This window comes from Sceloporus undulatus, chromosome 4, assembly GCF_019175285.1.
Source record: "Sceloporus undulatus isolate JIND9_A2432 ecotype Alabama chromosome 4, SceUnd_v1.1, whole genome shotgun sequence".
In the NCBI taxonomy this organism is placed as follows: Eukaryota; Metazoa; Chordata; class Lepidosauria; order Squamata; family Phrynosomatidae; genus Sceloporus; species Sceloporus undulatus.
In genome coordinates, this window is record NC_056525.1 from 147,949,804 (window position 1) to 147,977,199 (window position 27,396).

The window sequence follows — 27,396 nt, forward strand, 5'->3', positions numbered from 1 at the left end:
ATTTGCACTCTGTTTTAACTACTCATGAAGTGTTCTGATAGGCATCGCATCTTACTGTGGGGCTTTCACATTCTGCTGGCAATAACTCTTTCTCCTCTTATTCAGTGTGCTTAAATTTAAATAATTAATAACTTGGCAGTGTCATATAGAAATTCTATTATTTACAACAAAATTAAAATATTTGGCGTAAACCTGGATCCCTGGGACCCTTTTGTGGACAGTCAATATTTTATTTGCAGAAAACTCGCCATATAAATTGTAACACTGAACTAATGTATGTTTAGATCCTTAAAATAAATGATCTGTGGCAAATGCGGACAAATATTGGCAGCTCCCAGTCAGATGATAGCAGAGACACAGAAAACCCTGATTCAGCTTTGCAGTGCATATTAAAAGAAAAATAGATGCCAAAGAGTAGGTTGAAACAGAATCTATGAACATAAAGAAATTACCTTGACAAAATTCACTGACTTCAAAAATCCTTGTAAGAATGATTTTTTTTAAGAGACAGAAGAGAAGTGCAATTTTATGCATGTTATCAGGAGGGAAAACCCCACCAAATTCAAGGGAGATAGTCCATTATGTACATAGAAACTGATTGTATATTTATTCACCAGTTCAACACAGGTCAGGTGGTACCGGTTATAGATCTATTCACTACATTAGGGGATATCTAATATTTAAGACACAAAGTGTTAGGAAAATCTGATACATGAATCATGTGAGCATGTGTCATGTGAAAAATAATTTTACTCTTTAATAAACTATTTTATATTGCAGAACTGAGAGCCTGCATAGCACAGAGGCTTGAATGTTGGCTATGACACTGAAGACCAGGGTCACATTCCCTGCCATCTATGAAACCCACTGGGTGACTTTGGGCAAATCACATGCTCTCAGCCTCAGGGGAAGCCATGGCAAACCTCTTCTGAAAATCTTGCCAAGAAATGACTTGAAGGCAAAAGTAACAAGAAAGAACTGTATTTAGCAAAATATTTTTAAGCTTCTCAACTTGCTATTTAGTAAAACTTTAGAAATAGATGTAAACTGTCCATCAATTACAAACCTGGGTTACAGCTATCTCTTCATATTTATCAAAGTGGACAAGCCCACATTTATCACTGCAATGGCTATATTCCAAGTTCGTAATTACATGAAAATGTCATGCTTGTTTCACTGGAACTTTAAAGAATCATTGATTCTTCGATGATGATGATGATGATGTGACGACAAAGTGCTATATTTAAGTGCAAATCACCAAATAGACAAATACAAATATAATAGATATAAAATACATGATAAATATAATAGAGAAAAAAAGATATAACATCTTGGCATGGACATGGATTCATGTCAGTTGTGCTGTACTGACAACCAAATGCACAAGTGTGATGTAGAGTTGCTATCCACACATTATCTCCCACATTCTATACAGATTACACAACCATGGCATCAGATGAAGGGTAGAGGGGAAAATGTGCTTGTGCCTGCCAAGTGTGTATTGTATATATGTGCCTTCAATCCTCCTGCCAACCTGACCCTATGAATTTCACATGGTTTTCTTAGACAAGGAATATTCAGTGGTGATTTACCAGCTCCCTCTTCTGAAATACAGCCTACCGAACCTGGTATTCTTTGGCAGTCTCCATCCAAGTATTAACCACGGGCTGCCCCTGCTTAGCTTCCAAATTCAGACTGGATCTGAGCCTTTTTGCTATTTAGCTATCTACTGGGAAATGAAAGGGAAGTCACAAGATGTCACCCCGAAGCGTGGAGACATGCAATAATGGTTTGGGCTTCCACTGACATAAGCAGCATAAATACTGCCATAACCAAAGAATGGACTGCCGCATTGTTCACCTGAAAGAACTAATCTGTAGGATGGAGTCTTATGGAAAATTTTAAATTGATGGAACAGCTGAGTTACTGCCATACTTTTGATACTTGGAACCTTCTAACCGATCCCCCCACTCTCGACCCTGCTTTTTAAAACATTTAATTTACACAATTTTAAAGGAAAAAATAAATAAATATGAAGGCAGACATTGGAAAAGATAAAAAGAGTATCTTGGAGAGGCATTGCACAGAACTAACTTGTTCAATCAGATCAAGAGAGTTTGTGATGCTCTGCGGTTTGAACATTTAATAAATGGGGCAAAAAAACAAAATCACATACCAAGAAAGGCAGCCCAGGACTTTTGAGACATACCATGTCTGCCTAAATGTTCAGTTTATTCCAGTGGGAGCTCCACTGCTTTAATTGGAAGAATACTGAAGATTTTATTTATTAAATTTTACATGAAGGTTACAGCACCCTCAAAAACTAAGTATTGTTCAGAGCAGGGGTGGCAACCTGCGGCCCGCGGGCCGGATGTGGCCCCGGCAAGGCCTTGGGACCAGCCCCAGCCTGGTCCTGCCGCCGATTGCCGCCGGGGCCTTTGGCATCTCACAGAGGGGCATGGTGGGCAATTTTCTATAGAACCTCAGAACATGCATTTATCTTAACATTTTTTAAAAATCAGCAAATTTTTTTGCGTGTCCTCCATTTTTTATTAAAAAGTGCCCTCCATTTGAAAATTTGTCCTACATTTGTCCGGTTTTTTATTCTTTTAATTTTTAAAAATTATTAATTATTTTTTTGGCTTCGGCCCCCCAGTTGTCTGAGGGAACCAACCGGCCCCCGGCTCAAAAGGGTTGCCTACCCCTGTTTCAGAGGATACAGCTTACTGTTTGAGGATTGATCCGATCTTGTTGAGAAACTTTATTAACTGATATAAGCTCATGTACTGAAAAATGTTTAATATTGCTTTATTTTATTCTTTTCTCACCTACTTTTGTAAACCTAGTCTGACCAAGTTAGCAAAACTCAAAAACATGTACATTTTTGTGGCATTTTGTTCAACCCATGAAGGCACTGTCAACTGTAAAATAGTCTATTATGGCTGCATCCGCACTGCAGAAATAATCCAATTTGACACTACAGTATACTTTAACTGTCATGACTCAATACTATGGATCCTGGGAACTGTAATTTTGTGAGACCTTAGCCTCTATCAGAACTCTGGTGCCACACAAACTACAATGCCCAGAAGTCCATAGCATTGAGCCATGTCAGTTAAAGGTGGTGTCAAACTGGATTATCCTGCAGTGTGCATGCAGCCCATGTGACATTGGCCTGTTACAGACAGCCAAATAAAGCTGCTCAAGTCACAGTGGAGGTTGGTGTTTCAATGATGCATGCATCCTAAGAGTCCAGAACCCACACCAAAGCCATGCTCCAGTCCTTAGGGCTGGATCATGGCTTTGGTGTGCAACTTCTGGACTCTTAGGCCACATGCATCATTGAAACACCATACCTCACTGTGACTCGAAGCAGCTTTATTTTTGGCTGTTGTAACAGGCCATTGATTCTTAAAGTTAATGTGCGATTTGGCCAAAAAAAAATGTAACTACTACTCCATATCCCTAAACTCCAGAATTTAACATTCACCAGAGCAAGAGGAAAGGGCAGAAAGCCAGATGGAGCCATCTCAGTCTGAATCTGGAGCAGAAAGCAGGATAAAGAAAATATGATACCATGCCTAATCCCAGAAGCAGAGGAAAGGCCCTCCCTCCATCCCAACTGCCAGTGCTGTGAACTCAGAAGGAGAAAAGAGGCAGTGTCTGCTGGATTTATACCCCTCCCACTTTACCATCCCCTTTTGCCTCTTGTGTCATGTTTTAGGCCCGGTACAGATTAGCAGAGGCTGTCCCTTTGGATCATTGCTGTGGCAACCACACGGCTGCAACAAGGATCTGCTGGAAAAAGGAGTTCTGAAATGGAGCTCCTTTCCCGCGATGCTGCCAAGGCGCCATATGCACCCTGGGGCACTGCAGTGATGTGTCTTGCGTGCTGCGCCATTTGGATGTGTTGCACAAGACATGTCATGGACACATGCGCTGTATGGACGGTGCTGCGTCAACATGGTGCTGCCCATACGTACTAGGGTTCAGGAGCGTGCAGTTGCTGCGCGCTCCTGAATGCTAGTATTGGCAGCGCCATTCCGCTTTTGGCCCATGTGTACTGGGCCCAAGTTAGATTGTAAGCCTAAGGGCAGAGAACTGTTTTGTTGTTATTTTACTTGTAAAGTGTCAAATACAATGATGGTGCTAAATAAATAAGTAAATGAGTGAAGATGATCATGATAATTGATGATTGATGATGATGATGCTCTCGGTTTCCAAAGGCTGAAATAACCTGGGGTATAGCAACTCTTTCTTGGATGCAATACAATCGCCCCTCCGTTCTTGAGGACTTGAGATCTGCAGTCTTGAATATTCACGGAGGGGCGACCTCCATTAATTTCAATGGGGTGCGCCCCTGCAGCATGTGCCTCCACATGCACTTGCAGGCACGTGCCCCATTCAAACCTAAGGCTTGAATATGGGCAAGTCTCCATTTTCGCAGGAGAGGGTTCGGAACGGATTCCCTGACGAACACAGAGGGCTGACTATATTAGTAATTTGTTTGTGAAGTCAAAGGCTTTCCCAGCTGGCATCCATAGTTTTTTGTGGTTTTTTTTTGGGGGGGGGGGGCTGTGTGGTCATGTTCTGGATGAGTTTATTCTTGATGTTTTGCCAGCATCCATGGCGAGCATCTTCAGAGAATGCTGCCATGCCAGAACACAGCCACATAGCCCAAAAAATCCACGGAAAACTATAGTAATTTGCTTCCTTTCTACAAAGCTAGGGATACAATAAAGGGAAGAGAGAAAATGTGGAGGGGACTTACATGACCACTGGTGACACTCTATTAGCCACCATGTTTGCCATCAGTGTGCCTGAAGCAACATTATATCAGAATACAAAATCATTTGCAAGAGGACTGTCACTATCACTTTTTAAACTAAGACCTAGCCAGCTACCCACCCCAGATTTTGTGATTTTATCCTGTCATCACCACCTTTAAAAAATCATATCAGTTTTACTGTAGTAACTGTAAATAAACTAAAGCAAATGTTACAGACACCTCATATTGCCAGTGCTCTTTCATGAAAGGAACCTAAATCCTGCAGTTACCCCTGGAATGTCTCACCAAGTAGCCAACACACAGTACCAATATTGGGAATGGAATCATTTTTTACTTTAAAAGAAGCTGTAAACGGGTGAAACAAACATGAAGGAATAAACAATCGCCCTCCTAAAAACAGAGCAGCTCAACAGGAAATAGAAGCTTCACACTGACAGTTTAATGAAGAAATGGAAGATCCCCAGCAGCAGTTTAATATGGAATTTAAAATGGCACCAGGATTTTGGGATAATAAAAATAATATATTTATTTATTTATTTATATCCCGCCTCTTCCGTTTTGGGGATCGATGCGGGGAACAACAAGGTTTATACTGTGCAAAGATAATAAAACATCAAAATCCCCCAAACCTCCTATCCCAGAACTTCCCTCCCTAAAGTATAAAGTTTTAATAGTAAAATCATACATAAATACATAGCAATAGCATCAAGAAAAATTGGCAATTAACAAATGACGAATAATGAGGGAACGTAATAAAATGGGTGGATTCATTCAGTTCTGGCCATAATCAATCGGGGAAGGCCTGCTGGAAGAGGATGCTCTTTCTAGATAGGCCACCATGGCTTACCTTGCTACTTTGGGGTGGTTTTTTTTTAATGATTATGGAAAACGTGGCTTTGAAAAGGAGCTTTTGGCCTGGATTAATTTCATTTGATGCTGCTATTCTTTCTTTTTTTGGCCATTTTATATTTCGATGTTTTATACTGAAAAGTGTTAAAATATAAATATAAAACCTTTTAAAGTAAACTTTTAAAACATTGCACTGTAAGCTGATTTGAGTAGGCTGATTTGGAAAGGTGGAATATATACAGTGTGCCCTCCCCTTACGCAGGGATCCATTCCTGATCCCTCCGCATAAGGGGAAATCAGCGTATGCTGAAGCCCCATAGGAAGTAATGGGGCTCGGCAACGTCAGAACACACAGTTGGAGATCTCTGAGGAGGAGTGAAGGAGTGACAGGCTTGGTACTGCTGTCACTCAACATCTGAATATCAGTCTACCTTATTCCAGTTGGATGCTAAATTTACAGTACACTCACTCAATGAAATCAGTGGAACAAAGTAGACATTACTAAATTGTTTCATTGATTTTAATGATCTATTCTATGTATGATTAGTCTAGATCCATCCCACTGACTGATGAAACAACTTTGAATGAGGAAGAGGTGTTCTTCTCCCATCTCTCTGTAGCCCTTCTGTGCTCCCAATCTGCTCTGGAAGGTTTTAAGAGGGTGGTGGGGAGGACATAATTTCTTTCTGAAATTATTTACAGAAAGGTTTTGGAACACAAACTAAGGAAACCAAAAGCGTTTACAGCTTAATAGCACCAGAGTGCTGCCTTATTACGCAAGGTACACGTAAGCCTTTGACTCACATGGCAATTTGTGTATATTTCAAATGGCAGTAAAACGTAGAATGGCAAAATGGAGAAACAGGAAAAATGCAGGAGCATTTCCTCTGGTCTCCCTGCAGTAGCTTCTGATGCCTTTGGGAAATAATTAAATGGTTATATCTCCTCTTGAGTTAGAACAAGCATTTATCTCATGAAATTCTGTTGCAAACAAGTGGGAGCATTTTGCACAGAAAACAAGTGTTAGAGAGGCTATGTCTGAATCAAACCTTTAATGAAAAAGAAGGGTAGAATATTTTAATCTGAAGACACTTGGGAACATTTTAATGTACCTCTGACATACCTTTACAAAATCAGTTTAATTAATATAATGTTAATTAATTCTTATTACAAAGTTTGAGGTCACATTTAATATGTATCTGCATCTAGTGTGTATTTAATCTGCATGTTTGTTTTCTAAAAAGGAAAGAGCATCAACTGAGAGGTAATAATTTTCAGAGACACAGGAGCTGTGGAGTGGGATTTAACCCTTTTCTTTTATACTTTGGCTAAAGATTTCTCTTCTGAATCTTCTGTTTGCATTAAGAGGAAATCTTAATGTTGAATTTCCTTTCACTGCAAACAACAGCTTCAAATGATGGTTTTTCCTGAGACCTACAGTGTGAGAGAAAGGGATAAGTCCTTTTTCCACACTTTCCATGCACCCAATGATTATTAGTCTCTGTCTGCTACACTGATATTATTAACATATTTAAAATCATGCATGTTCATTACAGATTAAATTTAGCATGCCTAATTTGGCCCTAGCTCTACACACACCACACAAAGCCTTTGTGACAGATACCAGCTTGTCTTGCCCTAGATTGCAAAAAGGGCAATACACATGACCAAACTTGTCCTCAGGATAACCTTATCTAAACATCATCTGTATTTGCAGATTCCAGATGAAAGGGATTTAGCATACACTGGCAAACAGGATTAAACTTCTGGAAATGTTGCATATACGCTAGAGAATTTGGACAGAACTCAAAGGTTCTCTTAAGGCATATTATTATTATTATTATTATTATTATTATTATTATTATTAAGCTTTAATTATAAAACTCTGTAAATTTACACATGGATTTCTTCTGATAGAATTAAGATATTTTTATGCCCATGTTTGAGGTTATCAGAGTCCTCTTCACTGGTGAACTCCTTGATACCTTTGATATCTTTAGTTTACATAATCCTAACACAATGTATATGACTACAAAAAATTTAAGAACATTACCTGACAAGGCCTTTTCATTTTAATTGCTATAACATGGTATCTGTAGCAGCAGAGTTCACAAGTCCAGGACCCCCTTTCACTAATCCACTTCAAAAGGCAAAGTTGATGCGTATATCGTACTGATCCATCACATCGACAAGGATTTAGCAATTCACCCTGGAAAAAAATGACAGTTAAATGTCAAGTGGAAATGTACAGAAATGTAATAATACACTTCATTCCTCCTTGAATAATACATCTGAAAATCAGCTTTCCAGCATTTAAAAATATATTATTTTTAATGGACTAATACCCCAGTGTTTCTTTCAGAATTATTATATTCATTTATCCCAATCCAATATCACAAAAATCTTGATAAATGTGAAACAATGTGTTCATACAAAAATTATTGCTTTGAATCAAGGGCAATACTGTTCGTTTGTAATAACGATGTCTCTCCAGTCATTCTTTTTCTATACTAATGCAAATGCATAGCATCTGAGTGACCTTCATATTTTGAGCAGTTTTATATAGTGCAATTCAATCATGTTAGAGCTGCACAAGGCCAGAACAGACCGGCTGATAAAGCTGGCTTCTACACAGCTTGGGGGCATGGCACTTAGATGCCACATGCCCCCAAGATGTCCGGAAATCACCCTGGCCAACCATATGTGGGCGGCTTCAAGACACTCGGGGGGCACAGCATTTACACTCTGCACACTACATACTGCCGGAGCCGCTTGAAGCTGCATTGGGGGTTGCAACCAAAAATCCACATCCTGGGGACTGAAACACTCTGTGCAAGTATACAAGCAGTATGGAATATACAAATGTAACATGTTTATATACTTATGCAATCACATACCAAGGAATACTGGCAAGTTGCACCCATTGCCTCCCCAGAAGGACACCATGGCAGCTTGCCCCATCATCAAAAAATACTGTAAAAATAAAAAAGATGCAGGGAGCTTGTGTGCCTGCTCCCAGTCAGAAATGACACTTAACTGTAATTGTCAGTTGCTCTGGGATAGAAGAGTTAAAGGGAAGAACAGTCTGGCCAGAAAACTAAATATTTCTTAGTTACGTGTGTTTTTGTGAAGTGTGTGTACACACAAATTAAATTTTACTGCACAGTGGACTTGCAGCCTGTTGGATGCATGTAACTCATGGGCACTGGGGGGAAATGCTCTAAAAATAAAAATTGCTGGAACTATCCTCTACATGAAGTCAAAGGGCTTGCTTTATTGCATGTGGGTGCAGGGAAGGGAGTTTTCCAGGAAGAACAGTTCAAAACTGGAAGAGAATTTTCAATCATTTCCAGGTTAGGGGGAAACATTAAAATCACCTTTTGGGCAGGGGAAGGAATGTGGCCTGTTGTGGGTCCTAAGGAATCAAAACTGGCCCCTGGACCCACTAAAGTTGTTCATCTCAATCTACAGTAAGTTGTTCTGAGTATTATTTGATTGAAATGCAAGATATATACATATATTCTAAACAAGCACATACATTATCTGCAGAACCTCTACATATATCTGGCATAGGAGAGTATCAGATGGGGCGGGGGGAGGCAGAGAGTAAAAGGCATACTCCTGGCAAAGTTGCGCGGTGCTGAGGATTTTCAGACACATTGCGCTTATCCAAGACTTAACCTGTGAAGATCCAGGAATACTCCAGCAACAAGAGCATTCTAGGATCTTCATGGGTTAAGTCCTGGATAAGCACGATGTCATCTGAAAATCTTCAGCTCAATTGCATGATTTTGCCAGGAGTATGCCTTTTTCTTCCTCAATTTTTCCCCGTCTGATAATCTCCAGAGTCTGCAACATCACACTAGGGCACCATCCTGAAATTTTTGTTAGATAATATCTGCTTATAATCTCCAAGGAAACATTTGTTATGTTATCAAACTCCATTTAGCACATATAAGCTCTGATATACAATCACTTGCAATAGACCATTATCTCTCGCACAGAAACAGATAAAACATCTCTTCAGTGTGTTATGGAGAAGGGGAAGGTGGCTGACATTCACTACAGCAGTTTCAGAAGCTCAGTTCCTATCAGCAATCAATTCCCTTTGTATGAAAACACTGGATGCATTAACCTGGATGGCATGATGAACTATAAGGTATTAAACAGGAAATTGTGACCTGGTGAGATATTCCTCTGAATATGAAAGTATACTGAACACGAGGGCTCACAAACCTCTCTTTATTTTAAAAGAATATTCCACTTGGATTCAGGGTGTAAGTCATTCCTGTAAGTCTATTTAGGTGAAGCTATGAGAGGCAGATATACATGAATGTATAACATTAATAGAAGGTCACAAATGGATTCTGTAACAAAAGAGTATAAAAAAAGATAATCAGCTGTCTATGAACTTCATCACCTGCCTGTAAACTACACTGTTTATAACAATTTTTGTAGTGTAAACTCAAAGCAACAAAAAGCGTCTCACATAAAGTCAATATTCTAGTATAAGAGAAATAGACTATTATTGTGACATCCAAATGAGAGAGTTTGAGATCAGAAAGTGGGAAAGAGCATAAAAGTATTATTTATTATGATTATTCATTATCTATTATTTATTTGACAGTTTTATTTGCTTAACCATTTGCTATATTTCCATTTGGGTGTTTAAACCATCTTAGAAGTGAATTTGAATAAACCTTGTTTGCTGTCTCAGTAAACTGTCCTATTATTGTCCTATTACCAGGAACCATACACCCTCACCCTATGTCTCTCTGCTCAGGTTCTAGGTATCTTTACCAAACCTGTGGGACAAAGAACTAGGTTTCCCTCCCCCAAAGTCTGGATCAGTGGGCCAGGAACATCCCTGGCTCCTGCCCTATAGATTATTTCATAGACTCCTGACTTTGTGGCGAATATAATCCCCATGGCCAAGGACCATGGCCATGGCCACGAAAGTTGTCAGTGTCCCTCACCAATATCAGTGACAGTTCTGCCTTTCTTGTCCTCATTTGTAGAGCAATGAACAAGCCAACTCCAGATTTACTTGTCCCCTGACCAAAACCAGGAAAGGAAAGGAAAATATGTTCAGATCAGGATGTCATTAGAACAGCATATCTTTTCAAATCCATCCACAGAAATGGACGCTAAATGAAATGTGAGTCAAATAGACCTTGCTGTTTTAAAAATAAGGCACAGGGGATGGACTATTGCAAAAGCCATTATTGGATGGATGAAAATGAGAAGGGTTGTGGAATTGGTATAGCTACAAAACAAAAAGAAACTTATAAGAAGTGAATGAAAGGTTGGATTACTAAGGCCATCTATTGATGCACTTAACTCAGTACATTAACAAGAACTTGATGCATGAAGGAAAAACATTTTGCAATATTAAAACAAGACTGTGGAGCCTGTAACCCTCCAGATGTTTTGGATTCCTGTTCCCATGACCCTCTGCCAGCCTGGGCAATGGTGGGGGATGATGGAAGTAGTAGTTCATCAACACTTGGAGGTCAACAGGTTCCCCAGCCTATGAACAACAGACAGACAAAGAAGGGTGAAACAAAGTTAGAATCATAAAGGTGCATAATCATGCTTGAACTAAACAAGTTCAAGTCAGGGAGTCCTAAGGACATCCCATCAAGCCCTCCCTGATGGAGGCAAACAAACTATGTGCTTTCAAAGATCTCTCAAAATGGCATCTAATTAGAAAGTGCAAAATGAAGAGAAGTGCTTCATTGCCTAGACTTCTGGGTGTTTTAGCCCTCAGTTTCAAAAAGAAATATACAACAAAAGCCACTTTTACCAAACCAGTGTCCTTTTATTAAGTAAACAATTTTGCAAGCAGAGGCACGAGATGGTTGTAGACTTCGGCACGGCTCCAGCTACTCCTGTGACATTCCTGGCAGAAAAGCCTGGCAATGTTTTATGAAAGCTATACACTGAATGCAATAGCCACTTAAAGGATAGCAATGTGGACTGAGATCAGAAGGCAGCTGATTCTGCCATTTATTTGGAGTAATAATGGGCAACAGATATCAAACTGAAGATGGACCACAACTCATAGATTGGGAATCCTTGCACTAACTAGTTAGAAACCTCAGACTGTGTCAACAGATAAGAGAAATGGTAAAAGACCAAAAGAAAACAAATAAGAATACTGTACCTACATTGCATCATGAAAGGAAGAAAGAAATGTGCATGTTTGGAGCCTGACTGGCAGGAAATTTAAAGTTTCTAAAAGTGGTTAGGGACCCAATCTAGTAAAGTGGCCGCTTGGCTATGGGACTATGACTCTGGAGACCAGGGTTCAAATCCCTGCTAGATCATGGAAACCTAGTGAGGGATCTTGGGCAAGTCACGTTCTCTGGGAGGAAGTCAAAGGCAAACCCGCTCTGAACAAATCTTGCCAAGAAAACCCCATGATAATAAGGGCATCTTAGGCTCACTGTAAGTTGGAAACAACTTGGAGGCACACAAAAAACAGCAACAATTTAGGGTTACTGAGGATAACCAAGTGTGTCAAAGATGGGATGTTGTGAAATACCAGCGCCGTTTGTTTTAAAGAAACAATTCAATGTACGTAAGAATCAGTAAAGTGTCTTAGGGAAATCTAGAAAAGATGGCTAAGCTTATTTTCTGCAAAACATGATGGTACAGAAAACAACGGAAAAGGCATAGAGACAAGGGCTTTCCAGAGTCCCATGATACAAGGGGGACATGAAAGAAAGTGGCTGTCCAAGCAATAGACATCCAAGAAGTGTATGCAGAAGACTGTAGGGTTGCTTTCTTAAAAGATTAGCAACATTTTAGACAGATACTGAGAATGTTTTAAATATATGCCATCCTACCTTGAGACATTGTGCTCAGTGAGATAACTCTTCTAACTCTGCAAGTCAGCAGGCAAAATGGATAGACGCTGGTTAACACTCAGTGGCATAACAGAACTAACCAATGACTTGTGCAAACAGTTGGACTTGCTTCATGTTCATCATATATTATTCCATCAAATAAACTGACTCAAGAACCTAACTGAACAAAAGAGGTATTTCCTGCTGCTCCTGAAACCTTTTCAATTAGTCCCTGCCTTAAAGTTAGTCAACCTTTTGGGGCCTCTTATAACTGCAGTAAGGAGCAACCAATGTAGCTGGTGAAGGCGATTAAAAATTATATTTACACATTTTAATGTCATGCCCTTTTTAAATTGTATGGCTTTATAAACCTGATGTTCACCACCTTGAGTCCCTGTATTGGGAGGAAGGAAGGAAGGTGGGAGACAAGAAAATAATAATAATAATAATAATAATAATAGGAATTATTAGAGTGGAATAGAAATTAGTTAAAGGAAGGTTAGTATTAGAGGGGGATAAGTAGGTTGTAGCAGATGAAGAAGGAAGGAGTGGAAAGGGAGAAGAAAGTCCAGGAGATGGATATAGAAGTAGGCAACGTATAGATCAGTATAGATCAGGGATAGAAGGATAAGTAAAGGATAGGTTATTATTATTATTATTAGGTTACTGAAAGAAGATAGAAGTAGATGGATAGAAGAATGAGAGAGAGAGAGAAGGTGGTTGCTGGAGCCTTTGCATGTCCGTTTGATATCTGCAGTGTAACCTGTTCAATAAGAATCCTTTTAAAGCAATACTACTACTACTACTACTCCTAATTTGAAACCCCTGCTAAGCCAATGTCAATGTTCTTCCTCCCAAGGCGGAGGGCGCTGTGGACACGGGATCACGTCCGGGAAAAGGAGGGCGTCCGGGGAGCCTGGTCCCTGTGAAGCGAGGACGGGCGGCGTGTCTGCGGAGCTGTCCCTGCGGCTGAGGGCGCTGTCCCTGGTGCTGCGCTGAAGCTGGGAGGGAAGGAGAGGGCGCCCTCTCTCCCTCCCTCCCTCCCTCGGACCAGGAGGCTGCTGCTCACCTGCTCCGCGCCCTGGAAGCAGATCTTGCAGATGGGGCTGCCCCCGCCCACGCCTCCTCCTCCGCCGCCGCCTCCTCCTCCGCTGCCTTGGCTGCACACCGAGCTGGTCTCGGGAGGCTTCTCGCAGGACGGACCCGGGCGGGACGGCGGGGGAGAGGGAGCCTGTGAGGGCGGGGCGGCGTCTCTGTGCGGCTCCCCGCCGCCGCCTCCGCTCATGAGGGGAAGCCCTGGGCGATGGCGGCGGCGGCGGCGGCGCCACTCCCACCTCCTCCTCCTTTAAGGACTCTCCCCTCCGACGCCTCCGCGGAGGGAATGACTGAGGGAGAGAGAGGGCAGCAGGAGACGCTGCCGCCGCCGCGTGCCAGCCTCCTCCTCCCTCCCTCCTCCCTCCTTTGCCCCGCCCCTCCTCCTCCTCCTCCTCCTCAGAGGCAGCCGCTTCTCTGACGCCAGAATGCGGAGGGGCCCAGAGACCGTTGGAGACCGTTACTGCGCGAGGAGAAAGGGGAGGGGGAGGGGAGGAGGAGGGGGAGGGCACGCGACCCTCGTCCTCTCCTCCTCCCCCAAAACTGTCTGAAAGAGTCGTTTATTTCCCCTCTTATTCACGCCAAAATAAAAACTGTCGTCGTCGTCCCTCCTCAGGGAGAGTGCTGCCTCCTCCTCCTCCTCACGCCCTTCCCGCCATTTCTCAATCCTCCTCCTCCTCGTCAGAAACGTCGAAAGAACAGCCCCTCTCCCCCTCAGGCCACAACTTCCAGGGTTGTCTTTTAATAAGGCTGAGTAATAACTCTGTTTGGAACCTCTTTAACTTTGTCTGGCTGATGACTATGGAATTCTGGGAGTTGGAGTTTGTTGTGGGGCCCAGGCCCCACAACAAACTCCCAGAATTCCATAGCCATCAGCCAGACAAAGTTAAACAGGTTCCAAACCAGATTGTTTCTCCACTCTTAAGTTCCTCATAAGCACCACACAAGCTCTTTCCCCTCCCCCTCACGCAACGCACTATTGACGCTGCCCCCTGAGGGAAGTCCTCACCTCAGACAAGGGCTGACCTTAGCTGCCCATTCGCCTGACATAATGTATGGGATGTTAACAATCCCCTGACATAATGCCTCACTCTTCAGCTGCAACGTGCAACGAATGTACCAAATGTAGATCTTGCTGCACCTTTGACACTCACACAGAGAAAGAAGTTGGCAGCATGGGCTTTCGTGGACTTCAGTCTACTTCCTCAGATGCATTAAGTCTACAAAAGCTCGTGCTGCCAACTTCTTTCTTTCATTCTCAAAGGCACTACAAGTTCTCTCTACATACTGATTCTACAGATTAACATGGCTATATCTTTGAAAGAAGTTGACAGCATGGGCTTTGATAGACTTCACTCTACTTCCTCAGGTGCGTTTAGAGGAAGCATGGAATGCATCTGAGGAAGCAGACTGAAGTCTATGGAGATTACTGCACTGGCTGCCTTTTCCCAATCTGGGCATGGGCTGAGACCAGCCTGGGACTTTGTCTTATTTTACAGCTCTGTGCCCAGACTACCATCCCGTGCCAAACTTCTCCTGTACTTAGCTAAAAACACTTCTTTTCCATTCTTAGCAAAGTAGCATCATTAGCGGGGGTGCAGGGGGTTCAGGCCACACTAGGTGACACCTCCAAAGGGGTGAGTGCCTCCCTCCTGCATGCCATAGCATGTGGCAGGTTGGGGAAGGTCCCAGCGCCCCCCCCCCCCCATTCCTGCCCTGAGAGGCTTGACTTTCAAGCCTCTCAAGGCAGGGAGGGGAATGGCCTGGCACTCCAAGTACCTGAGCTGTGAGGCTTGACTTTCAAGCCATGTGGAGCAGGGATGGATTCACCAGGCCCTCTCCCTCCTTGTCATGCACAGCTATACTCCAAAGTAAAGCTGTGTGGGACACACACACACCCCAGACTAGGTGACACCCCACTGTGGAACGCCACTGCTTTCATTTAGTCTCAAGGGTGCTACAAAATCTCTCTACATAGTGATACTACAGAGTAACACAGCTGTGTCTTTGAATTCTGCCACAAAAGAGTGACACCTTTATTAGCCAGCCAAAGTGCACTTTTCATGCAAGTTTAAACGCTCCACTGACTCCTTCATCAAGCAAAGGTGTTCAAAATCAAAGGGGAGGAAGAAAGAAAATTTGCAGTGTTGGAGTCATATGCCTACATTTTATCAAGATGTTGTTATAGTTCTGAGTTAAGAGGGTATGGAGAGGATTTAGATGTTATTACCTAAAGTTCAGTCTTTATCTCCAATGGCCCACATGGCCAAGCAGGTGTAATGGCTTCTGCCTACATGGGTATCCCTCTGTACCATCTTAACTATAACAACATCTTGATGAAATGTAAGCATATAACTCCAATATAATTGGTTTGCTTGTTTTTTGTCCTGTTTGATTATTAACACCTTTGTGCAATGAAGAAGCCAGTGGAGCTTCAAAAGCTTGCATCATATATTTTGTGCATTTTGGTTGGTCTAATAAAGGTATTACTGTTTTGTGGGTTTGAGGTGTTATTGTACATTGCTATATGGCCAACACAGCTACCCCTTCAGCTGCAAAGGCCCTCAAAATAGAAAATAAATGTTGTACAACAAAGTACAAAATAAATTTTAGGGTGATATATTTATTAGGGAGAGCCAGTGTGCCATAGTCGTTTGGGTATTGGACTAGGACACTAAGAGAGTCTGTTGTTGTTGTTGTGGGCCTTCAGGTTATTTCCATTTTATGGTGACCATTTTGGCAAGTTTCATCAGAGAGGGTTTGCCATTGCCACCCTCTCAAGCTGAGAGAGTGTGACTTGCCCACACTTGCCAGGATTTAAAGTGGTTCAAGTGTTGGGACTATGATTCTGGAGACAAGGGTTTGAATCCTGGCTTGGCCATAGAAACCCACTGGGTGACCTTGGTCCAGTCACACTCTCTCAGCCTGAGAGGGTGGCAATGGCATATCCCCCGAAGAAACTTGCAAAGAAACCCCCATAATAGGTTCACTATAGGTTGGAAATGACTTGAAGGGACACAGCAACAACAACACTTAACTATAGAAACTCACTAGATGACCTTGGGAAAATGACAGTCGTTCTTTTAGCCTTAGAGGAAGGCAATGGTAAACCTCCTCTGAATAAATATTGCCAAGAAAACCCTATGCCATCAATTGGAGTTGACTGGAAGACATGCAATAAGGATATCAACAAAACAGTTTCATACCATGCACCTGCGCAGATTTAGATAAAACCATTAGACTCTAAAGGTGTGATTAAAAGCCATGGCCTCAGGAGACTCTGTGTGACATGTAGTTACACAGTCTGAGATCAAGCAGCATAATATACATGTTTTGTAGGACGTATTTTTCTAGAAAGACTCAGCCTGCAAGCTGAAAGATTCATGCTGGCCAACTGTTCACAACCCTGTTGTCAGAGGAATTGGGCTTGTTAGCAACTCAGGCTGGAATCTGATGAAAAATTGTTGTTTTTTCATCCTCTTAAGAAATAGGAAACTATTTGTGCTTCAATTTCAAAATCAGCAACTATTGAAAGAAATTTTCCCAGTGTAGTTGATGGTATTGATTTTTTTTGCATTTCAGGTGTGTGTAACTATGCTCTCCAGATATTTATCCTAGCTGAGGCCGATGAGAGTTGTGGAGATCCCTATCTGTCCACTGCTTAAGAACTGGATGTGTTTCAGTGTCTACATGTTTGTGATTCTTTACCTAAATACAAAATAGGTGCTATTTATATAGTTTCTTTTAAAAAAAAACTATTAAGAATTTGCCAATACAATAAAGATATGACACGCAAAGAAAGAAAAAGAAAAAAGAAAACGCACAGAAAAATACAGGAAAAAATAGAAATGTTAATGAGATGCAAAAGAAAGAATGTAGATATGACTTCTAGCTTTCCTCACAATGATTATACATAGCTAGCGAATGTGGCTGCTTGAAATATAATTCCCATTCATATATTTCCATTGCTTAACTTGTTAAAATTCAAAATCAGCCTGTTATCCTGTTTAGTCTTCAATAAAAAATAAAAGGTGATAAAAGTTGGCAGTGATTTTCTTTAATTAAAGTTGCTCATTTTTCCATTTCAATACCTACTGTTACAACAACCACTTTTTGCATATTGGTATCATTGTATTTTCCCACTTCTTTGCACACAATAATCTTGCAACTGCAGTCACCTGTCGAAGAAGTCTTCCATGTTTCTTCTCCCTGTCGCCCTCCACCATTCTCAGCATCTACAATTCCAGTTTCATTTGGAAATTAAATTTCAAAATTGTTCATAACATACAATGTATTTGATTCCAGAATTTCTTAGGCAGCTCCCATGTCCACCACAAATGATAAAAAGATCCCATCTGTTATTTATGTTTGTACATTTTGTTGTACCAATAATTTCTTACTTTATTTATAGTATTTATACCCCGCTCTTCAGCCAAAAGGCTCATCTTAAAATTATTCTTTTTTCAAATTATAACTTAGTGTAAATTCCATTCCCTTTTACTATAGTTTTCCCCACTGACCTCAAGGTATATTGTATCCAAAGTTTTGTGCCCACTTTATTATGAAGTCTTTAACTTGTTTTTCTTCCACCTATTTTTAATTATTTTGTACATCTTGCAGGCTAAATGTTCATCATCAATACACAACTGCATTTCAAAGTCTAGTAATTTCAAAGTCATTTTTATCCATTTTAAACCTTTCAGGTTAAAAACAGTGGCCTTCCCACAGTATTGCTTCATTTTACTTAATTCCAAATTGTCCTTGTTCAGTCTCCTGAAAGATCTTGATGAATCAGTCATTTTTCTTTCTTGTCTCCTTTCTAGAAAACTTCTTCTTGTGCCAAAGCCCAGGTGACATTTTAGGGCATAGCCTGGGTTTATGTTTATCCCATATCCTTAACAAGGTGCATCTTATGAATTGATTTTAAACTCTACATTAACTTTAACCCTGCCATACCATAAATATCCATGCTACCCAAGACCTTTCAAACCTAACAATCTCTTTTTTGACAATTCATTCCAATCTTTCAACCAAACTGTGGAACAGGCAGCAACATACAACTTCAAATTTGACACTCTCAATTGTTCTCTCTGTTTTGTATCCTGTAAGAGCCAGTGTGGTGTGGTGGTTTGAGAACTGGACTATGACTCTGGAGATATGGGTTTGATTCCTGCTCAGCCATGGAAACCCACTGTGTGCTCTTGGGCAAATCCCATTGGCTCAGCCCCAGTGGAAGGCAAAGGCAAACCCCCTCTGAACAAATCTTGCCAAGAAAACCCTATGATAGGATCACCTTGGGGTTGCCATAAGACTTGAAGGTAAACAACAACAGCAAGAAGACTTTATACTTAATTCTCAGCTTCTTCTCTTGTCATTTTTTTTACAGAGCAGTGAAAACTAATTAGTGGAACTTATTATGCAATACTGTACAGGGTAGGTGGCAATAGGGAACCATTGAAATTTTAATTGTTTTAGCATCAGGAATGCATTAAGGAACATATCAAACCAAACAGGTCTTTTGTGCTCTCCTCACACATTCGCCTGTGACCATGAACAATAAATAGGTGTGTTCAGTCTGAGGGGAAGAACACTTTTGAATCACTTCATTACTCCACTTGGTTATTACCAGACAGATTTGGTAATATCTGTCTGCAGCATATTGTTTTCATTATAGCCACATAAATTTTGAGAGATCACTTTGCCATTGTTTACGTTAATCATCACTACTCTAAACTGGTATTGTCTCTCCATTAATGATAATTTAAGTTGTGCCCATCTTTACAAATTCAACTTAACATCATTCCATGTCTTAACATAATTATCCTTCAGCAGCATAATAATCCATATATTTCATCTTTTTTCTCTATCTTAGAATCCGGTTTCTCCATTAATTTTAATTGATCCTCTTTTCTCATGTTTTTTTATTAACATATTTGTCTTCTGCTTATTTATCTTAAATTTCACCAATATCCCAAATTAATTTAATGTCTCCAACAAAGGTGTTATGGTCTCTAGGGGTTTTTTTAAACCACAATCATTAAATGATCTGCACAAGTTCTTAATCTATACACAGTGGTACCTCGGGATACGAAATACCCAGGTTACGAAATTTTCGGGATACGAAAAAATCCCATAGGAAAACATTGTTTCGGGTTACGAATGTTTTTTCGGGTTACGAAAAAACTTTTGGTGCTTTTTTCGGCTTTTTCGCACGGAATCGCGGCTTTTCCCCATTAGCGCCTATGGCAATTCGGCTTACGAAGGCTTTTCGGGTTACGAACGGTGCCACGGAACGAATTAATTTCGTAACCCGAGGCACCACTGCATTTCCTTTTTGATACTTTATGTCCTTCATTCTTTCTTAGAGCCTTATTGCTCTATTCAACATTTCCAGAACCACTGTAAACAAAAATGGGGAAAGTAGATGCTCTGTGTCATTCCTTTTTGTATATCACATGATTTAGTTAATTCCCCATTGACCAACATCTATGCTGTCTGTGTTTCATAGTACTGGGTCTTGATATGCGCAGTGTATAGGGAGACTCAAAGTATGTGTATTTCCTTCTCAGGAGAGCATAGCTGTGCACATTTCCCGGTCTTTGCATAGATGTACATACAAACTCTATATAATTTTCTATTCGTACCCCAGCTCACAGGTCATGTGCAAAGGTACAATGAACTTACTAATGTTATAGTTATAAAGCAGAGGGTGTTTATTGAAATGAATCTCTAGAGGAAAAACACAAAAGAAAATAAAAGCTCCAAATGCAAGTATGGTGTAATAAAAACTATATTCAGAGGAAATCTATGGTGATGTTGTCTGTTAATGATTGCTTATAATAACACAACTATATCTCATTCCCATAATGGAGCTAAGCATTCATTTCCATTAAAATTATCTACTGAATATTATATACAGTGACATAAATGTTCATTGTGTTTATCAGAGGTCAAATAAAGATAGAAGATTCTTATTAAACTACAGTTTTTGCTTGTGCTGAGACATAGAATTCTTGTGGGGTTTTTTTTAATGAATATGTATAGTTCTCATATTTTTTGGAGAAGATTAAGATTATACTCCTAAACACTTACTTAGACGTAGGTACCATTGAACTCAGTACTAGCTTCAGAGTAAACATAGATTATAATTTACTTTGAGACAGAAAAGGAAAGTTATCGGAGGGTAAACAAGTCAAATAGTTGAAGAGGAGGCATAAATAGAATCTTAGAGTTGGAAGGGATCACAAGGGCCATCTAATCCAACTCATGCAGGAACAGGCAACTAAAGCACTCCTGAAAGATGCCCAACCTCTGTTTAAAGACCTCCAAAGAGGGAAGGGCCACCATACTCTGAGATATGTATTCCACAGTCAAACAGCTCTGACTATCAAGAATTTCTTCCCAGTGTTTACATGGAATATCTTTTCCTCTAGTCTGAACCCATTGCTCCATGTTCTAATGTCTGGAGCCAAAGAAAACAAGATGGCTCCATCTTCTATATGAGAACCCGTTGAATATTTGAAGACAGAATAACAATAAGGTCATTAGAACATATTATACCTCTTGCTGTGAAAAGAATATATCCATAGTTAATGCAGAAAAAAATGAGGAAAATTATCATGGGCAAAAAGTACAAACCAAGAATATTTTAGTGACTTCTTTCCCTGTCCTGTTTCTCCAGGTCAGCATTTCATGGTCTTGTTCCCTTCAAGTTCCTCATGCAACTCCAGCTTCCAGTGTCCTTTATATTTACTAAAAACAACAGATGGCATATAATGCATTCGTCTATGAACACTGGCATGCTATATACCAGCAAAATGTAGAGATAATGGAACAGGTTTATGAGCTAATAGCCCAGTTATTTATCTACTTAGGAAAGCTGAATTAGTTCCCCATTTTACAGCCAAATCCCTCAAACAAGGTTATCAAAATGTATATGAAATGTAAAATGATCAAGCCATAGGCTCATGCTGTAGGCTGCTGCTGCTGCTGTTGTTGTTATGTGCCTTTGAGTTGTTTCCAGCTTGGGACTAAGGCAAATCTATCATTGGGTTTTCTTGGCAAGATTCATTCAGAGGAGGTTTGCTGTTACCTTCCCCTGATGCTGAGAGCATGTGACTTGGCCATGCTCACACAATGGGTTTCATGGGTGAAGTGGGGAACGAGACTCTGGTCTCCAGAGTCATAGTCCACACTCAAAACCTACTCCATGCTGCCTCTCACTATAGCACAAATCAAGTTAGGCAGTCCACAAGGCTCAATGCTAATATAGCTCACCATTATTTTTTCAATGAAGAGGAACAGTTGAAAGGACAGGTGTTGGCTGACTTTCTGTTCAATAAGCAACCCGTATAATCTAGTTTTAAAACATTACCTCTTTAGCAATGCACTACTATCATTTACCTTAAGAAAGCTGTACGGTTTTCTATAAAAAATAAATGTCATTGTTGCTAGCAACCCCTCTATTTTATTATTGTGGCTATAGGCTCCAAAGTGATTTTTCCAGACTTGTTCTGAAGGGCTTCACTGATCTTATTTAAAGATGTAGCTTTATTATTATAGCCTGCACCTCCAACCCACAAACTGCACTGCCAATACATGTATATTATGTTCAGTTTAGAATACTGGAACAGCACATGGAAGCTAGTACATTTAGGGATCAAGTAACAGCCCCGTAGGAACAATGTGTCAAGTGTCTTTTGGAAGCATATTTATCAATCTAAGCCTGTAACCTGACACACACTTATTTGAGAACAAGCCACGCTCTTTCTAAATAACTATGCATGGGATTGCACTTCATGTGATCACATCAGGGCACATCAAAACATTAGGCATTCTGAGTGATAGAATTACACAGTATACTAAAGCAGGCAAGCACAGTGTTCAAACTAGTTTTCGCATAGATTAAAGATAAAGGCCAGACTCCAGTTCACATTATAATTATAGGGAATGAAAGATATGGATGGTGCACCGCACAATTACTCCAGTTAAAACAAAAACAGTGGAATATTTCTCTCATTGTTGTCTGTGATGATGACATCATACATTTTCTAATTTTTCTGCTCTTCTGTTTCTTTGGCACTTTTCAACTAAAGGCAAGTAGCAGCTGCCTATAAGTGTTATTACTAAGCAAATGTATGTTAAAGGATTGTTGCTTAAGAAACTGCATGCATGGAAAATATTTGCACATCATATGGACTGCTTGTAGTGATATTTTGTGGAAAGGAATAGAGCGGTTCCTGCAAGTAACTTGGGCTCAAGCCATGTAGGGCTTTAAAGGTAATAACCAGTACCTTGTACTGTGCCTGAAAGCTGATCAGCAGCCAGTGAAGTGATTTTAATACAGATGTTATGTGGTCAGACCTGGAAGTACCAATGACCAGTCTGGCTGCCATATTTTGGAGCAATTGTAGCTTCCAAACTTGGCACAAGGGTAGCCCTATGTAGAGCGCTTTACAGAAATCAAGGTGAGAGGTTACCAGTGCATGTACCACTGCTTCAAGGTCCATTCAGTCCAGGCAGGGGTGCAGCTGGCATATCAATCAAAATTGATAGCAAGCACTCCTAGCCGTCGCATCCATTTGAGATGATAACTGTAAGGACGAGTCCAGGAGTACTTCCAAGCTGCAAATTTTGTCCTTTAGGGGAAGTGTGACCCTGTCCAGGACAGGTTGACAATTTTCCTTGCCTGGGCTTGGGGTTCCTGTCGCTAGTACTTCCATTTTCTCTGGATTCAGCCTGAGTTTGTTTTCCTTCATCCAGCCCATTACTGACCTGAGGCAGGCATTCAGAGGAAAGATGCCATCCTTAGTCACTGCAACAGTTGGCAACATAGAGAACCATATTTGGGTGTCACCAGCGTACTGATAACACCACGCCCCATGTCTCCGGATGATCTCACCCAGCGGCTTAATGTAAATGTTGAACAGCATGGGGGACAGAATGGTGCCCAGAGGGACACCAGATGTCAGCTTTCTTTTAGAAGAGCAGCTGTCCTCCAGCATCACCATCTGGAATCTGCCCCGAGAGGTAGGAATGGAGCCACTGGAGCGCAGTGTCTCTAATTCCCAGCTTCCTCAGGTGTTCCAGAAGGATACCATGGTCAACGGTATCAAAGGCTGCTGACATGTCCAAAAGCACCAACAGGGTCACACTCCCCCTATCGATGCCCAGACGGAGATCATCGACTAAGGTGACCAAGGCAGTCTCAATTCCATATCCCGCTCTGAAACCACTTTGAAATGGATCTAGATCATTGGCTTCTTCCAAGACAGCTTGGAGTTGGGAGGCAACTGCCCTCTCAATCACTTTGCCCAAGAATGGTAGAAAGGACACCATTCTGTATTTATTTCTTATCAAGGGGTCAAAGGAGGGCTTTTTCAACAGAGGTTTAACCACTGCTTGTTTTAGTTTTTCTGGAAATTTTCCCTCCCTGAAAGATGAATTAATTATTTTAACAATATCTTTATTGCATCGCCTCCTTCAATGGTCAGCCATGATGGGCAAGGATCAAGAGGATATGTTGTCCTCCTTACACTTCCAAGAAGCTTGTCTACTTCATCGGTATCTATAAACTCAAATTGATCCAGTTTAATACAGTGTGCCCGCACCATATGCAGACACACCATACGCGGCTTTCAGCATATGCTGAAAGCCGCTAGGGAGCCCGCAGGAGTGCATGGGACGAAAGGGGCAGCGTGTCCCATTAAGAGTAATGGGGCATACGGCCGTGGTGGGTGCGTGCGTCATGCCGCCACCATCCACGATAATGAATAATGCATTTTAAAAACATATTGGACAAGAATGAATAAAATGCAGATTTTGTTTTAGATGAGTTAGGAAAGCTACAACTGAATAATTGTTGAAGTTTTTAGTATTTGTCTGTTTCATCTCCTGATTTTACCAGAGTGCTTGAAAATATTCTCAGGGTACAAATTAAATTTGTGGGCTGTGTCTTATAATTTTCTATTCTCCATCATTTCCTTGTGAAAGATTTCTAAAGATATTTTCAGCATTAATAACTCTAGCATTGCAATCTTATGAATGTCTACTCTGAAGGAAGACTCATTGAGTTCAGTGGTGCTTAACTCCCAGAAAACATTTTTAGAATTGCACCTGTATGTTTCGTTTATTTCAGTAACTTTACTTCAAAGTAGAAACATTTGGGACAAAATCAGGAAAAGAATTGTTAAAATATACTTCCATCATGCAAAAATAAAAAATATAATTGTATATTGCATATCCTTCACTATAAAGACAAGGTTGGCAATTAAGTAAAAATGTGCTAAATCTATAGTGGAATTAGCACCCTATAACTTGAAACTTCCATCTTCATCATGCATATAAACATGGGTTCTGTTACCTTATAATGAAAAAAGATATGTTCACAGTTTTCCTTGCCTTTAGGACAAAGAGGAAACAGGGGAAAGACAAAGTGTATGAATTCAAGCCAACATTTTCTTGGTCTGCTTTAGATACATCATGAGCATTTTGTGGTGTTTACATGAAATATGATTATTTTTGCTGCAGAATTATTATCATCACATCACTTTCCCTATTGAAAGATAACAGACGGTTCTGCAAATGTCTTTCAACCCACTATCAGGGAAATGAACGTATATGGAAGTTTTTATTGGAGGTGATATGAAAGTTTATTTTACTGTAAAGGAAAAGTCATTCTTTTTTTTTCTTTTGGCTTTTTACTTCTTCTCCCACTACCTAATTCAATTGGTATCCACACCACACCATTTCATACTAGCTCTTGTTCTGTTGTGAAATTATCTACTATGTACAATAATTTCTCACTATCCTGTACCCATTGGTACTTGCATTTTGTCACATATTCCTGTAAGATGGTTAACTTCCTACAGAGTGACTACAATATGAATTCCAGTAAATGACAAAAATAGTGAAATAAGAACTGTTCCTGAAAGTATGTGGAACTGACCATTAGAGTAATTCCAAACATAGCAGTTTTCACATTAAAACAGTGTAAAGTGTGAAGTATGCATGCAAATGACATTTCAGTAGTTATTTCTATATTTCTAGTCTATCAACTACAATAAAATGCACCTGAATGATGAAAAATAAATGAGTACAGCACTGACAACTGGATAACTACTTTGCAATAAGGTTGATATCACAACTGTCTTCACATGGCAGAAAAAGCAGCAACAGTTTGTTTTTTCTTTTAAAAAATTAAGTGAGTTTTAGTGCCATTATGTGCTGCTACTCATGATTTTATAGAATCATAGAGTTGAAAAAGACAAGGGACCACTCAGTCCAATCTCCTGCCATGCAGGAATATACAAGCAAATGACCATCACTTTTCCTATTGTTTGAAGCCATTCCTCCATGTCCTAGTCTCTGGAGCAACAGAAAACAAACTTGCTCTTTCTTGCATATGGCATCCCTTCAAATATTTGATCATGACTGTCATGTCCCCCTCTAGCCCTTTCTTCTCCAGGCTGAACATATCCACATCACTAAGCTACTTCTCATAGGGTATGGTTTCCAGACCTTTCACCATTTTGGTCCCTCTTCTCTGGACATGCTCCAGCTTGACCACATTGTTCTTGAATTGTGTTGCTTAGAACTGGACACCATATTTGGTCAGCTGAGTTCTGACCAAAGCAGAATAGAGCGGTACTATTACAGTGAACCCTTGTTATATGCTGGGTTTTGGTTCCAAGATCCCCTGTGGATAACAAAATGCGTGTATGCTCAAGTCCCATTAAATATAATGACATAGTAAAATGGTGTCCCTTATAAAAATGGAAAATCAAGGTTTGATATTTGAAATTTATACTTTTTAAAAATATTTTCAAATCATGGATGCTTGAATCTGTGTACTGTATAAGAAATCTCTGTATAAGAAGGGCTGACTGTACTTCCCATGATCTAGATGCTATATTCTTATTGATGCAGGCTAGAATTGCATTGGCTTTCTTAGCTGCTGCATCACATTGCTGACTCATCTTCTGCCTGTGTTCTAATAAGACACCTAGATCCCTTTCACATGTACTGCCATAAAGCCAGGTGTCTCCCATATTTATGGTCATACAAGTAATTTTAAATGTCCCATATTCTATTGCTGCTATTCTCTTAGCCTCCTCTCATTGTTTACACCTTGGCTTAAATTTAGCCAGGAAAAAAAATTAGAGGCGATAATTATTCTAAGAAGTCATACTTATACTGCATTTAAAAAAAAAATAGATCTTTGCTGATGGAAAAAATATGTGATTTCAAATTCTTGCACAGAGAATGTTGTGCCTGTTTAGTTGCACTAGTAAAGATATTACCACAATATGGATTTTAGAATTTGTCATACTGTCAACATGGCCACCCCAAAACGTGTATGTCATATATATGCATATATCTGAGTTTCACAATGTTGTTACTGCAGGCTTCTCTCACAGCTAATAGAGGTTATACTTTGGGTTAATAGCCTGCCGCTCCACATTCATTTAGTCATTCATTGATCATTAAAACCTCCTGAAAGGTTTGTGTTGAAGCTTTAATAGCCATAATATACGGACACTTGCCCTAAGCGATCACATTCTTTATGATGGTGAGGAAATATTTGCATGTAGCCATCAGCATTAATCTGTGGCTCTGTTTATTTCGCTGTTCTTTTCTTTGTTTTCTTGGAGAGTTACTAATTGTTTCCTAAATGACTTCAGTAGCTTTGTCTATCAAAATTTAAGTGCTTCCTGAATTTTTATCTACTCTCCCACAAATAATGTCTTTCCTCATTGCACAACAATCATAATGTAACTTTGGCCACTAAATGCGATGCTTACGTCATAGATTCAA

The 27,396-nt window shown here is 40.3% G+C and overlaps 2 protein-coding genes across 2 annotated transcripts in view; one reads left to right on the forward strand and one right to left on the reverse strand.

Annotated features, from left to right (window-relative positions):
- The window catches only part of MARCHF11 (membrane associated ring-CH-type finger 11), a 25,072-nt gene extending 11,213 nt beyond the window's left edge, over nt 1-13,859 (reverse strand). Inside the window, exons 1-2 of the mRNA XM_042463376.1 lie at nt 13,559-13,859; nt 7,692-7,847 (exon numbers count right to left, since the gene is read on the reverse strand). Of these exons, the coding sequence (XP_042319310.1) occupies nt 7,692-7,847; nt 13,559-13,774 (372 nt within the window). The 5' untranslated portion in view covers nt 13,775-13,859. The remainder of the gene's footprint in view (nt 1-7,691; nt 7,848-13,558) is intronic.
- Nucleotides 1-27,396, forward strand: part of LOC121929079 (zinc finger protein 239-like) — a gene marked incomplete at its 3' end in the record, with an annotated part of 257,852 nt that overhangs the window by 211,514 nt on the left and 18,942 nt on the right. The gene's annotated exons all lie outside the window — the stretch shown is intronic.